Here is a 15,888-nt window from a genome sequence, read left to right on the forward strand (position 1 = left end):
ATGCATTGAAACAGGTCTTTCAGCCGACTGAACCTGTCCCAACCAACAAGCCCTGTAATTGACACCAGTCCTGCTCTATCCCATTTTATTTGCCTGCATCATATGCCCCTCCATGAGCCACTTGGCTCCGGAATTCTGACCCTGGTTTGTCACGGAGCCTCCAGTTGTCACCCGTGCCTCTCTTTCCGTTGCAGATATCCCAGCTGATGTCAGACAACTGCCGGGAAGGATTGACTGAGGCTGTCCTCAACCGCTACAACTCGGACAAGCCGTCGGTGTACAGCTTCTCAGGCTCCCAGAGCACCTACGTGACGAGCGTGGCCTCCAGCGGGACCTCGGCCGCAGCCTCCTTCTTCGTCAGGTAGGGTTCAAAGGTCAAAGTTCAGAAACTGTATAGGTCCCCATATACTACCTTGATTTTCATTTTTTTGAAGGCATTTACAGGAAAATAAAGAAATACAGTAAAATGTATGTAAAACTGTACATAACAAAAACGGACACATAATCAACATGCAAAAGAAGACAAATCGTGCAAATAATAAAAAATGTAAATAATTAATATGGAGAATGTAAGTTGTAGAGAAACTCAGAGTGCGTCTGGAAGAACGAAAGCTTCCAGTGAAGCTGAGTGTTAACTGAAGCAATACCGAGTGAGGTCTCCATATGAGGAGCTAAACCCTGAGAAATGGTGAGGATGTACAGCAGGTCAGGCAGTGTTTGCGGAGAGAGGCACAGGGATGATGTTTCAGTGTGCTTGACGACCTTCCATCAGAATAGAACGGGAGACATCAGAAAGTAGGCACATGCCATGTTGTGACACAAATGCTCAGTTGAGTGGGTGGGGTCTTTCAGTATGCTGGCGGCTTTACTGAGAGAGCAAAGAGTAGATGGAGTCCATAGCAAGGAGGCTGGTTTCTGTGGTATATAAAGTATATTGCCTCCATGATAAATACTATATATCACTGCTGATGTAAACACTGTATGTATGCACTGAGGCATAATGCTGCACACTCAATGGTCACATTATTAGGTACAACTGTAGATCTGCTGGTTATTGCAACTATCTAATCAGCCAATTATGTGGCAGCAACTCAATGCATAAAAGCATGCTGACATGGTCAAGAGGTCCAGTTGTTGTTCAGACCAAAAATGTGATCTAAGTGATTTTGATCACGTGGGTACCAGGCGGGCTGTCTTGAGTATCTCAGAAACTGCTGATCCCCAGGAGTTTCCACACACAACAGTCTCTAGTGTTTACAGAGAATGGTGTGAGAAACAAATAAACATCCAGTGAATGGCAGTTCTGTGGGTGAAAGCACCTTGTTAATGAGAGAGGTCAGAGGAGAATGGCCAGACTGGTTCAAGCCGACAGGAAGGCAACAGTAACTCAAGTAACCACACGTTACAACAGTGGTGTGCAGAAGAGCATCTCTGAATACACAACACATTCAACCTTGAAGTGGATGGGCTACAGGAGACCATACACTCAGTAGCCATTGAGTGGTACAGGAGGTAACTAATAAGTGGCTACTGAAGTGAAAATCCCATTTATCAGTGCTTACCTACAACGCTCTGGTGATTTGTGAAGTGGATATAGGTTACAGCAGCACCAGGTTCCACTCCTGAACCTAATAAATTGGCCACTGCATGTGTATCCCCAATGTAGTATATACTAAATGTCTTTGGGTGGCTGGGTGCCGATAGATCTTACCAAAGGAGGTGTAAGACGCTCCTTCCCTCCGCTAGCCGGCAGGTCACCCTTGGGCAAGGTGTAGCACCTGCTTAGCCACTGCTGCAAGCCCCTTACCCTCCCCTACCCCGATCAGGGCCACGGGAATCTGTGACAGCAGGTGGTGGATGGCCATATGGGCAACTGGTGCTTATCACAAGCACTGGTTATGTGACCACTGACACCGGGCAGACAATCTCTGAAGAGCATTGATAATGGCTGGGGTCACCCGTCTTGTGAAGGCACTGCCCAGAAGAAGACAATGGCAAACCACTTCTGTAGAAAGATTTGTCAAGAACAATCATGGTTGTGGAAAGACCATCATTGCCCATGTCATACAGCACGGCACATAACGATGACTATATGTTCTGCACTGTATGCTATGTATAATCACTGTGGTATACATTGTGCTATGTGCTCCACGACATCCCATAAGAACAAGAACATAAGACCATAATACGTGGGAGCAGAATCAGGCAATTCAGCCCATCAATTCTTTTCTGCCAATCCATCATGGTTGATTAAAGCCATTCTCTTGCCTTCTCAAACCTCCACTTTAAATATAGTCAATGACTTTGCCTCCATAGCCATCTTGGCAATGAATTCCACAGATTCACCACCCTCTGCCTAAAGAAATTCCTCCTCATCTCTGTTCTAAATCGACATCCCTCTATCCTGAAGCCGTGCCTTCCGGTTCTATACTCCCTCAATATAGGAAACATCCTCTCTACATCGACCTTATCTAGGCCTGTCAATATTCGGTAGATTTCAATGAGATCCCCTTCATTCTTCTAATCTCCAGTGAATACAGGCCCAGAGTCATCATTGAGTATTGTGTGCAGTTTTGGTCCCCTAATCTGAGGAAAGACATCCTTGCCATAGAGGGAGTACAAAGAAGGTTCACCAGATTGATTCCTGGGAGGGCAGGACTTCCATATGATGAAAGACTGGATCGACTAGGCTTATATTCGTTGGAATTTAGAAGATTGAGGGGGGATCTTATTGAAACGTATAAAATCCTAAAAGGATTGGACAGGCTCGATGCAGGAGGATTGTTCCCGATGTTGGGGAAGTCCAGAACGAGGGGTCACAGTTTGAGGATAAAGGGGAAGCCTTTTAGGACCAAGATTAGGAAAAGCTTCTTCACACAGAGAGTGGTGAATCTGTGGAATTCTCTGCCACAGGAAACAGTTGAGGCCAGTTCATTGGCTATATTTAAGAGGGAGTTAGCTATGGCCCTTGTGGCTACGGGGATCAGGGGGTATGGAGGGAAGGCTGGTACAGGGTTCTGAGTTGGATGATCAGCCATGATCATACTGAACGGTGGTGCAGGCTCGAAAGGCCGAATGGCCAACTCCTGCACCTGTTTTCTATGTTTCTATGTAAATGATCCTCATTCTCCGATCATTCTTGTGAACTCCTCTGAATAGCCGACAGTACCGGAATTACTTTGGCAAAGAACAAGTGGGAGTGTTCGAAGTTCATAGTTCAAGTACATTTATTATCAAAGTGCATATATACCACCATATGCAATCCTGAGATTCGCTTTTTGTGGGCATTCACAGGAGAACAAAGAAATACAATAGAATAAATGAGCAACCACACACTGGACGGACAAACAACCAATATGCAACGGATAACAGACTGTGTAAATACAAAAAGAAAAAAAAGACAAACAAAATAATAATAATAAATAAATGAATAAGCAATAAGTATTGAGAATGTGAGATAAAGAGTCTGTGAAAGTGAGTCAATAGGTTGTGGGAACATTTCAGTGATGGGGCAGGTGAAGTTGGGTGTACTTATCCCCTCTGATTCAGAAAACTAATAGTTGAGGGGTAATAACAGTTCCTGAACCTGGTGGTGTGGTCCTGAGGCTCCTGTACCTCCTTCCTTGTGGCAGCTGTGAGAAGAGAGCCAAAATTGTTCATAATACTCCAAGTGTGGTTTGACCAATGCTTTATAAAGCCACAACATCACACCTTTGTTTTTATATTCTAGTGCCCTGCCGTCAGTGAATGCTCCTTCCATCTGTATGTTCTTTATTTAATAATTTGCGTGTAGTATTAATAGTTGCTTGTTAGACTTGGACAGATTCCAGAGGGAAACCCAATCCTATTATAAGCTTCAGCTGTCAATAGTTCCAGTGTATGTGTTCTTCTCTACTGCTATAATTACTGTTTCATCTCATCCATTAACCCTGCTACACTCTTTCGTTCAACACTTCATCTTTGTCGAGATTTGGTCTTCAGGAGCAGAAATGGGGCCAGTCAGTTGACAAAGTTATCCTAACACAATTTCAAACTGCTCACTGTCAAAGCAATAACACCCATGTAGCGTTGCAGTCTTAGCTTTACTGTGCTAATGATCACTGATCAGGGTTCGATTCCTGCGCTGTCTGTAAGGAGTTTGTACGTTCTCCCTGTGGGTTTCCTCTGGGTGCTCTGGTTTCCTCCCACATTCCAAAGATGTAGACTCCAGTTAGACTTAGTAAGTTTTGGGCTAGATTGATGCCTGAAGTGGGACGACATTTGCGGGCTGCCCCAGCACAATCCTCTCTGAGTTGATTTAATGCGAACAATGCATTTCACTATGTGTTTTGCTGTTTCAAAGTTCAAAGAAAATTTGTTATGAAAGTACATATATATCACCATATACAACCCTGAGATACATTTTCTTGTGGGCATTCTTAATAAATCTATAATGGAATAATAACCATAACAGAATCAATGAAAGACCACCCACCTAAGGTGTTTAACCAGAATGCAGAAGACAACAACTGTGCAAATAGAAAAAGAAGAAATAATAATAATAAATGAATAAATATAATTAATATTTAATGATGGAACAAGTGGAGTGAAGTTATCCCCTTTGGTTTAAGAACCTGATGGTTGAGGGATAGTAATGGTTCCTGAACCTGGTGGTGTGAGTCCTGAGGCTCCTGTACCTTCTTCCCGAAGGCAGCAGTGGGAAGAGAGCGTGTCCTGGGTGGTGGGGGTCCCTGATGATGGATGCTGCTTTCCTGAGACAATGTACATGTGACAAATAAAGCTAATCTTTTCTGAACATACCATTAACATGGCAAGCCTGTTCAAGGTCTGTGATGGGTGTGCAGTCAGGCTAGCTTGAATGTCCAGCCATTTTGCTGCCTATGTGGAGTTTGCACGTTCTCCCTGCCGTGGCTTTCTCCCGGACCCCTGGCCACTCAGCCCATTGAGACTGCTCTGCTATTCCACCATGGCTGGTTTATTAACCCTCTCAAGCCCATTCTCCTGCTATCTCCTTGTAACCTTCAACACCCTTACTAATCAAGGACCTATCAATCTCCACTTTGAATATATCCAATGATTTGGCTTCCACAGGTGGCTGTGGTAGTGAATTCCACAGACTCACCACCCTCCTCATCTCTGTTCTAAAGGTTCGTCCATGTATTTTGAAGCTGGAAATAGAGTGGAATTAGAAACCTCAAACCATTCTTGAAGCTTGGTTAAAGTGTGCCTGAGGGAAGGAAGAAGCAGAGAGATGGGAAACGTTTGGAAGTGCATAACTGTATTGGTCCTTTAGAAGGAGGTAAAGAGCTATGGTCTCCAAGAGCTGCCTAATCAAACACAGCTTTCACTTGTCATTCAGAATGCATTCCTGCTGGAGATGTTTTAGGAAATGAGACTAGAATTGTTTACTGATTTCTCCCTTGGCCTCAAAGGAACGAAATAGCATTTATTCCCTCAGCAAGTACAACTTGACGTCTGACGGTCCAGGAGAAAGACAGGCATATTACTGGGAAAACATGGCAATCTCTATCATCTCATCATCAGAATATTTATTGCAATATATTCTTCTGATTATTCCTGCTTGGCACAATACTAGCAAATGATGGCAAGGCTAAAGTTATGAATCACCATGACCTTTCGCAATGAATATCACGGTGCAGAGAATTCACATTCAGATTCATTTATTTATCATGTGTACATCAAAACGTAGAGTGAAATACATTGTTTGCGTTTTAACAACCAACACTCCCAAGGATGCGATGGGGCAGACCTGCAAGTGTCACCACACATTCCGATGCCAACATAGCATGCCCACAATGCTCGGCAGAACGTGGAACACAGCAGGCAACCAAACAACAACAGTAAAACAAGCCCCCATCCCTCCTTCCCACCCACCCACATACGTGGACAGACCTCCACCTTCCAGCCCTCAGTCTCCTGGCTTCAGCCTTTGGGCTTCAACTTCCTGACTACAGTTCAACTTTTGCGATCTGATGTTCGGTACCGACCCCCGGATGAAGGGGATCCTGCCCTAGTGCCTCCTTGTGCCTCCTGTTTGCACAGACTCCTGGTTGCTGGCCTTTGAGTGAGCATGTGTTGACACAATGCCCAGATGGATCATTGTAGCTGACATCATAGTCCCCTCATTCAAAATTTGTAAGACATTCATATACCCAAAGGGTCAAAGACACTAGATTAGACTATTCTTTACATCAAATTTAAGTTGAGAAACACCAGCATTTCACAGTGCCTGTGGTGTGTAGCACCTACAAACTGCACTTGTTTACCTGTCTAGATTACTCCCACAGCACCTCACAACCCTGTGATGTGCAACCCCCCCCCCAAAAAAGGGCAGCAGATTCATTGGAACTCCACCAGCTGCAGATTCACAACGAAAGTTGATAAGTCCCCATCGACCCTCATCAACCTTTATCGATGCTGCATCCAAAGCATTCTGTGTGATTGCCTCATGGCTTGGTATGGCAACCGCTCTGTCTGTGACCGCAAGAAACCATGGAGAGTTGTGGTCACAGCTTAGCACATCAGAGGAGCGAACCTCCCCTCCAAGAAAGCTAATGGCATGCTGGCCTTCATAACAATGGGAATTGAGTATAAGAGCAAAGAGGTCCTTCTGCAGTTGTACAGGGCCCTGGTGAGACCACACCTGGAGTACTGTGTGCAGTTTTGGTCTCCAAATTTGAGGAAGGATGTTCTTGCTATTGAGGGAGTGCAGCGTAGGTTCACAAGGTTAATTCCCAGGATGGCAGGACTGTCATATGTCGAAAGATTGGAGTGACTGGGCTTGTATACTCTGGAATTTAGAAGGCTGAGAGGGGATCTTATTGAAACATATAAGATTATTAAGGGATTGGACACGCTGGAGGCAAGGAGCATGTTTCAGCTGATGGGTGAGTCCAGAACCAGAGGCCACAGTTTAAGAATAAGGGGTAGGCCATTTAGAACGGAGTTGAGGAACAACTTTTTCACCCAGAAAGTGATGGATATTTGGAATGCTCTGCCCCAGAAGGCTGTGGAGACCAAGTCTCTGGATGCTTTCAAGAAAGAGATGGATAGAGCTCTTAAAGATAGTAGAATCAAATTTTTATTGGGATAAGGCAGGAACTGGATACTGATTGTGGATGATCAGCCATGATCACAGTGAATGGCGGTGCTGGCTTGAAGGGCCAAATAGCTTACTCCTGCACCTATTGTCTATTGTCTATTGTCTATGGACTCCATCTATACTTCTTGCTGACTCATTATCAAAGACCCCACCCTCCTCTTTAATGCTTGGGGAAAGAGTAGTTTTGAAACTTGTCACTATTGTAAGCGAGGGACCTCAACTTTAAGTTGTGCGTAGCAGGATCCCACTGGCAGTAATGAAATATTGACTGGGCAATCTGTCATTGTCTCTACTTCTCACTACCTCAGTAAAGCAGCCAGCATAATCAAACACCCCACTCACTCCGGATATTCTCTCTTTCTTCCTCTCCCATTGGGCAGAAAATATAAGTGCGTAGCCCAGCCTCAAGGACAGCTTCTGCCCTGCTGTTATCAGACCCTTGAATAGGCAATGAGGTAAAATCTTGACTTTGTGATCTGCTTTGTTACTGTACACCATGGTAGTGTAGTGGTTAGCACAACAGTGCCAGCGACCAGGTTTCAATTCCCGTCACTGTCTGTGAGGCGTTTGCACCTTCTCCCCATGACTGTATGGGTTTCCTCCCCCCGACCAAAGACATGCCAGTTCATAGGTTAATTAGTTATTGTAAATTGTCCCGCCATTAGGCTCGGGTTAAACCGGCAGTGTGTGGGCAGTGTGACTCGAACCACTGGAAGGGCCTGTTCTGCACCGTATCTCAATAAAATAAAGTGATCTCTACTGCACTTTCCCGGCAACTGATGCACTTTATTCTGCCCTCTGTTATTGGATTATGTATAATAATAAACTGTTTCAATTCCTTGCAAGTCTGGCACCGCCCAGACCTGGTGGTATATTGCAAATCCTTCAATATCAGTGTGCCCAAATCCTGGAGCCCCATCGAAATTCTGATCAAAGTTTGTAAAGTTGTGGGAGGGTGGGCAGCTGGAAACTTTTCCCAGAGTAGATGTGTTGACTAACAGAGGGTGAGAGGAGGGACGTCTGAAAGCGATGTATGGGTCAGAGGGTGGTTGATGCCAGGAGCAAATTGCCTGAGGCGGTGGTGGTGAAGGCAGATTAACGGTATCATTCTAGAGCAGGGGTTAATAGAACATGGAACAGCACAGGACCAGGCTCCTTGGCTATAGCTAAAAATTAACTCTAAAACCCCCAAAAGCTAGTCCCTCCTACCTAAACAATGTCCATATCTCTCTATCTTCCTGACATTCACGCACCTAAACCTTCCCAACCTTTTTTTATGCCAGGGATCCTTACCATTAACCCAGGGGCCCGAGGACGCCAGGTTGGCAACCCCTGTCCTAGAAGCTTTTAGACAGGCACATGACTGTGCAGGGAACAGAGGGAGTTCAGCTCAGACATCGTCGGTCGAAGGGCATGGCCCTGGACTGTGTCGTCCGATGTTCTATGTCCCTTCAACAGCAGGGAGCAGGGCTGTCCAAAAGGGTCACCTCACCACCACTTTCCCAAGGACAGCTAGGGGCAGGAGTAAGTGTTGACCATACCGGTGTTGCTGACACTGTCAGTGAAGCCTGTGGCAGTAATCCCGATGAAGAGTTTCACCCCCATTCCTCAAATTCAACAATTCCGGAGCAGCTTCTTCCTGTCTGCCATCAGATTTCTGAATGGACATTGAACCCATGAACACTACCTCACTACTTTTCCTTTCTCTTTTTGCACTACTTAGTTAATTTAACTTTTTAATATTTATACTTACTGTAATTTACAGTTTTTTAAATTACATATTGTATTGTACTGTTGCTGCAAAACAATGAATATCACAACATCTGCCGGTGATATTAAATCTGATTCTGATTCTGAATCTGAGATTCCATCTGACGTGCTGAGTTCTCTAACAATGTGTGTGCACGTTGCTCGAGATTCCCAGCATCCGCAGAGTCTTTTGTGAGCCAACTTAGCTAACTTCGCCAAGATGTGATCGACAGTCATACAAAGATACAGCACAGAAACAGTATGGCCCATTGAGTCCTTGCTGAGCCATTTAAACTGCCTATGCCAATAATTGATATTGACTCAACAGACCAACTCCTGGTTGTGGGTACCACCAGGTTGGCCTTTAATACCTGGATCAGGGAGATGACCTGATACTTAAGACCTGTTTCTCACTTGACAATGCCTTGGGGTTGACTTGCTCTGGATTCTGTCTGCCTGAACTTATCGGTGCAGTGAAAACTGAAGAGGCTGTGAACACTGAGCATCTGCGGAAGGAGAAACAGAGTTAACGTTCCAGGCCTGGGCTCTTCACCAGGCCCCGTCTCCATAGTCACCGATTCCTTTGACACGCCTCTCTTGGGTTTCCCTGGCTAAGCTGCTGCTTCCGTCAACTGTCTGTCTTGGGATATACAGCCAACCTGCATGAATGGTTCAGCTTCACAGCTTCAGGTCAGGACCGTCCCAGCATTCTGCTACCAGATCTGGGAAGGGAAAAAGATTAAAGAAGATTAGATTATTTAATGACTAGCTTTATTTGTCACATATACGTCAAGACATCATGCAGTGAAATGCATTGTTTTCGTATCAAATCAGACCAGCGAAGATTGTGCAAGTGTTGCTACGCCTCCAGCAGCAACTTCGCTTGCCCACAATGTACTTACCCTAACCCAAGCCAGTACGTCTTTGGAATGTGGGAGAAAACCAGAGCGCCTGGAGAGAGACTCACGTGGTCACGGGCAGAACGACAAGACTCGTTAGAGCCAGAGACAGGAACTGAACCCGGTCTGGTGATCATCTGGTGCTGTAACATGATACGCTGACAGCTGTGCGACCGTGCCACAAAATCTGAAAGCCTGGGAGGTCCCATTAGAGCCCAGCTGGACGCTCGTTCAGAAGCAAGTCCCGTCAGTGGGTGAGCCCCAGCTGTGGGATGTCCGGTGGACAGCCAGTAAAGAACACATTCCATCAGCCTCACTCACAGCCCAGAAAACACACTGTCAATGGTATCACACTGACAAACTAGTAGCCGCCTTGTATCCACTGAGTACTTACTAACAGGAATTGGATCAATGAACAGACCTCCTTTACGTCCTCTCATATGGTTCCTTAGAAGACTCAATATTGTTCATTGTCATTCTTCAGGACACAAGCGTAAAGAAGTACAAAATGATTGTTAAACCAGATCTGATGCATCATAAAAACCTCAAAAAACTAAACAGCACATATAAAAAAAACTCTTTAAAAAAACAGCAACCCTATAAAACACAATGTACAAGTAAAGTGACTCTGGGTACGAGAGTATCTGTCCATAAAGTGACTCTGGGTACGGGAGTATCTGTCCATAAAGTGACTCTGGGTACGAGAGTATCTGTACATAAAGTGACTCTGGGTACGGGAGTGTTTGGACATAAAGTGACTCTGGGTACGGGAGTATCTGTACATAAAATGATTCTGGGTATGGGAGTATCTGTACATATGTATTTGGATTTTCAAAAGGCTTTTGACAAGGTCCCACACAGGAGATTAGTGTGCAAACTTAAAGCACACAGTATTGGGGGTAAGGTATTGATGTGGATAGAGAAATGGTTGGCAGACAGGAAGCAAAGAATGGGAATAAACGGGACGTTTTCAGAATGGCAGGCGGTGACTAGTGGGGTACCGCAAGGCTCAGTGCTGGGACCCCAGTTGTTTACAATATATATTAATGACTTAGATGAGGGAATTAAATGCAGCATCTCCAAGTTTGCAGATGACACGAAGCTGGGCGGCAGTGTTAGCTGTGAGGAGGATGCTAAGAGGATGCAGGGTGACTTGGATAGGTTAGGTGAGTGGGCAAATTCATGGCAGATGCAATTTAATGTGGATAAATGTGAAGTTATCCACTTTGGTAGCAAAAACAGGAAAGCAGATTATTATCTGAATGGTGGCCGATTAGGAAAAGGGGAGGTGCAACGAGACCTGGGTGTCATTATACACCAGTCATTGAAAGTGGGCATGCAGGTACAGCAGGCGGTGAAAAAGGCGAATGGTATGCTGGCATTCATAGCAAGAGGATTCAAGTACAGGAGCAGGGAGGTACTACTGCAGTTGTACAAGACCTTGGTGAGACCACACCTGGAGAATTGTGTGCAGTTTTGGTCCCCTAATCTGAGGAAAGACATCTTTGCCATAGAGGGAGTACAAAGAAGGTTCACCAGATTGATTCCTGGGATGGCAGGACTTTCATATGATGAAAGACTGGATCGACTAGGCTTATACTCGTCGGAATTTAGAAGATAGAGGGGGAATTTTATTGAAACGTATAAAATCCTAAAGGGATTGGACAGGCTAGATGCAGGAAGATTGTTCCCGATGTTGGGGAAGTCCAGAACGAAGGGTCACAGTTTGAGGATAAAGGGGAAGCCTTTCAGGACCGAGATTAGGAAAAACTTCTTCACACAGCGAGTGGTGAATCTGTGGAATTCTCTGCCACAGAAAACAGTTGAGGCCAGTTCATTGGCTATATTTAAGAGGGAGTTAGATATGGCCCTTGTGACTAAAGGGACCAGGGGGTATGGAGGGAAGGCTGGTACAGGGTTTCTGAGTTGGATGATCAGCCATGATCGTACTGAATGGCGGTGCAGGCTCGAAGGGCCGAATGGCCTACTCCTGCACCTATTTTCTATGTTTCTATAAAGTGACTCTGGTAACAGGAGTATCTGTACATAAAGTGACTCTGGGTACGGGGGAATCTGTAGTATATGTAGAGCCAGTGATGTTGTGGGGATGGAACTGGACTCTCTCACAGTGGTGTCTGAAAAGAGGATGCTGTCTAAGTTGCATGCCATCTTGGACAATGTCTCCCATTCACTACATAACGTACTGGGTGGGCACAGGAGTACATTCAGCCAGAGACTCATTCCACCGAGTTGCAACACAGAGTGTCTTAGGAAGTCATTCCTGCCTGCGGCCATCAAACTTTACAACTCCTCCCCTGGAGGGTCAGACACCCTGAGCCAATAAGCTGGTCCTGGACTTATTTCCTGGCATAATTTACATATTACTATTTAACTATTTATAGTTTTATTACTATTTAATTATTTATGGTGCAACTGTAAGGAAAACCAATTTCCCCCGGGATCAATAAAGTATGACTATGACTATGACTATGACTATGACTAACTGGACCTTTAGAAAGCCTTTGATAAGGTCCTACATAGGAGATTAGTGGGCAAAATTGGAACACATGGTATTGGGGGTAGGGTACAGACATGGATAGAAAATTGGTTGGCATCTGCCATTGATGAAAACAAAGAGTAGGGATTAATGGGTCCCTTTCAGAATGGCAGGCAGCGACTACTGGAGTACCACAAGGCTCGGTGCTGGGACCGCAGCTATTTACATTATACATTAATGATTTAGATGAAGAGATTAAGAGTAACATTAGCAAATTTGCAGATGACACAAAGCTAGGTGGCAGTGTGAAATGTGAGGAGGATGTTATGAGAATACAGGGTGACTTGGACAGGTTGGTTGCGTGGCCAGATGCAGTTTAATGTGAATAAACGTGAGGTTATCCACTTTGGTGGCAAGAACAGGAAGGCAGAATACTATCTGAATGGTGTCAAGTTAGAAAAAGGGAAGTACTATGAAATCTAGGTGTCCTTGTTCATAAGTCACTGAAAATAAGCATGCAGGTATAGCAGGTAGTGAAGAAAGCTAATGGCATGGTGGCCTTCATAACAAGGGGAGTTGAGTACAGGAGCAAAGAAGTCCTTCTGCAGTTGTACAGGGCCCTGGTGGGACCACACCTGGAGTATTGTGTACAGTTCTGCTCTCCAAATTGGAGGAAGGACATTCTTGCTATTGAGGGAGTGCAGCATAGATTCACGAGGTTAATTCCCGGGATGGCAGGACTATCATACGTTGAAAGATTTGAGCAACTGGGCTTGTATACACTGGAGTTTAGAAAGATGAGAGGGGATCTGATTGAAACATATAAGATCATTAAGGGATTGGACATGCTAGAGGCAGGAAACATGTTCCTGATGTTGGGTGAGTCCAGAACCAGAGGCCACAGTTTGAGAATAAGGGGTAGGCCATTTAGAAAGGAGATGAGGAAAAACTTTTTCACCCCGAGAGTTGTGGATCTGTGGAATGCTCTGCCTCAGAAGGCAGTGGAGGCCAATTCTCTGGATTCTTTCAAGTAAGAGTTGTATAGAGCTCTTAATAATAGCAGAGTCAAGGGATATGGGGAGAAGGCAGGAACGGGGTACTGATTGTGGGTGATCAGCCATGATCACAGTGAATGGTGGTGCTGGCTCGAAGGACCAAATGGCCTACCCATGCACACATTCTCAATTGTCCATTGACTCTGGGTACAGGAGTATCTATACATAGAGTGACTCTGGGTACAGGAATATCTGCACATAAATGTGATTCTGGGTACCGGAGTATTTGTACATAAAGTGACTGTCCGTACAGGAGTATCTGTACATAAAGTGACTCTGGGTACGGGTGTACGTGTAAATAAAGTGACTCTGGGTACGGGTGTATGTGTAAATAAAGTGACTCTGGGTAGGGGAGAATCTGTACATAAAGTGACTCTGGGTACAGGTGTATCTGTACAGAAAGTGTCTCTGGGTACGGGAGTGCCTGTACATAAAGTGACTTTGGGTACGGGAGTATCTGTGAATAAGGTGACTCTGGGTACGGGAGTGTCTGTACATAAAGTGACACTGGGAACAGGAGTATCTGCACAGTAAGTGACTCTGGGTACGGGAGAATCTGTACATAAAGTGTCTGCATATGAGAGTATCTGCACATAAAGTGACTCTGGGTACGGGAATATCTCTACATAAAGTGACTCTGGTTATGAGAGTATCTGTACAGAATGTGACTCTGGGTACGGGAGTATCTGTACATAAAGTGACTCTTGGTTCGAGAGTACAGGTGTCCCTCGCTTTACGAACGTTTGCTTTAAACCACTTCGCTTTTACGAAAGACTTACATTAGTACCCGTTTTCGTTAACTGAAAGAGGATTTTCGCTTTTGTGAAAAAAGACACCCAATTTCACCTTGTGTTTACCCCAAGAAAGACTATCATGTCCGTGAAGTCTTACGCGAGCAGGTGTGGGCGCATGCGTGTCGGTGCCGAGTTTTTTCTACAAATCGGTTCCGGCTAAATCTTCCCAATTCTGTTAAGTGAAACTACGGTGTACATACATTATTTCTACTTTATATAGGCTGTGTGTTTATCACATCATTCCTGCATTTACTATATGTTCATGTTATTTTGGGTTTCATGTGCTATTTGGTATGATTAGGTAGTTTATTTTTTGTGCCTGGTAAAGCTAAAAACTGTTTCCCATATAAATTAATGGTATTACTCTTTGCTTTACGCCATTTCGGCTTACGAACAGTTTCATGGGAACACTCTACCTTCGGATAGCGGGGAAAACCTGTGTCTGTACATAATGTTACCCTGGGTATGCGAGTACCTGTACATAAAGTGATTCTGGGTGCAGGAGTGTCTGTACATAAAATGACTGTGGGTACGGGAGTATCTGCACATAAAGTGACTCTGGGTACGGAAGTATCTGTATATAAAGTGATTCTGGTTATGAGAGTATCTGTACAGAATGTGACTCTGGGTACGGGAGTATCTGTACATAAAGTGATCAGGGTATGGTGGTATCTGTAAATAAAATAACTCTGGGGACGGGAGTGTCTGTGCATAAAATTACTCTGGATACAGGAGTATCAGTACGTAAAGTGACTTTGGGTACAGGAGTATCTGTACAGAAACTGATTCTGGCTACAGGAGTATCTGTACATAAAGTGACTCTGGGTATGGGTGTATCTGTACTGTTACATACCCCGTGGGTATCTTGTGACTGTCTTATGAGCATGATGGAATTGTCTTGTGGAGGTCACATGATGTAATTTTCCCGCCAGTGTGAGGTCACATGATGACCCGTTCTCAACAGGTATAAAAGAGACCCCTGGTGTGATGCAGTTAGTTTTTCAGTTTAGTTTTGTGATAGTTCGTCAGCTACTCCATTATGCTGCATACTTGTCTCATGACGCAGTTTCATTTTAAAACAGAGTTTTCCCTTCTATTTTAAGGTGCAAAGATTGGTGCAGGCAGTTTCGCCAATTGCTGCCAGGTTTGTGTGTTGCATCTATAATTTTTCCTTTACAGTAGTAATGGAGAGTGAAGACTTTACTAAAGGATGGGAACATGAAGGATTGGAATAAAGCTAGAGTCATTCAACAGTTTTATAGAGGATTGACCTTATCGAGCATTCATTCAAATGTGGTGACCTATATCCGAGATAACTCCTGCAAGAGCAGGGAAGTTTGTGCAGTGTTCACTCGCCAGGAAAAGGTCAGTCCCTTTAAGCCGTTTTATTTCCTTCGTCGTGAATCCTTTGGAGAATCAGCAGTAACATCACATCTTCGAAGAAATCCGTTTCCAGAGAAATCTCTCCTTATTGACTGTGTAAATCACTTGGACTTATGAATTTACCATTTTCGGACTGTTCAAATTTACCACTTTAAGAACTGGTTTCGCATTTACCCTTTTAAGAACTGTTCCAGAGTTGCTGTATAGTGGTTAACTTCTGATTAAGTTAGTTGTTTGAATATTTTTTCGCTATTGTTGAGCAGAGTTTAATAAATGTTTGCTTGTTTTTATAAAACCTGTCTCAATTGATAATTCATTGTTGCCAATCACGTGACAGTACATAAAGTGACTCTGGGTACAGATGTATCTGCACTTAAAGTGACTCTGG

General features: G+C 44.4%; 1 protein-coding gene across 4 annotated transcripts in view; it reads left to right on the forward strand.

Moving 5' to 3' along the window:
• kif26ba (kinesin family member 26Ba) overlaps nt 1–15,888 on the forward strand; it is a 395,022-nt gene that overhangs the window by 175,007 nt on the left and 204,127 nt on the right. For all 4 annotated transcript variants that reach the window (XM_072264804.1, XM_072264805.1, XM_072264806.1 and 1 more), the window contains one exon: nt 195–361. In XM_072264804.1, the coding sequence (XP_072120905.1) occupies nt 195–361 (167 nt within the window). The remainder of the gene's footprint in view (nt 1–194; nt 362–15,888) is intronic.

Source organism: Mobula birostris, chromosome 8 (genome assembly GCF_030028105.1).
Source record: "Mobula birostris isolate sMobBir1 chromosome 8, sMobBir1.hap1, whole genome shotgun sequence".
Lineage (NCBI taxonomy): Eukaryota > Metazoa > Chordata > Chondrichthyes > Myliobatiformes > Myliobatidae > Mobula > Mobula birostris.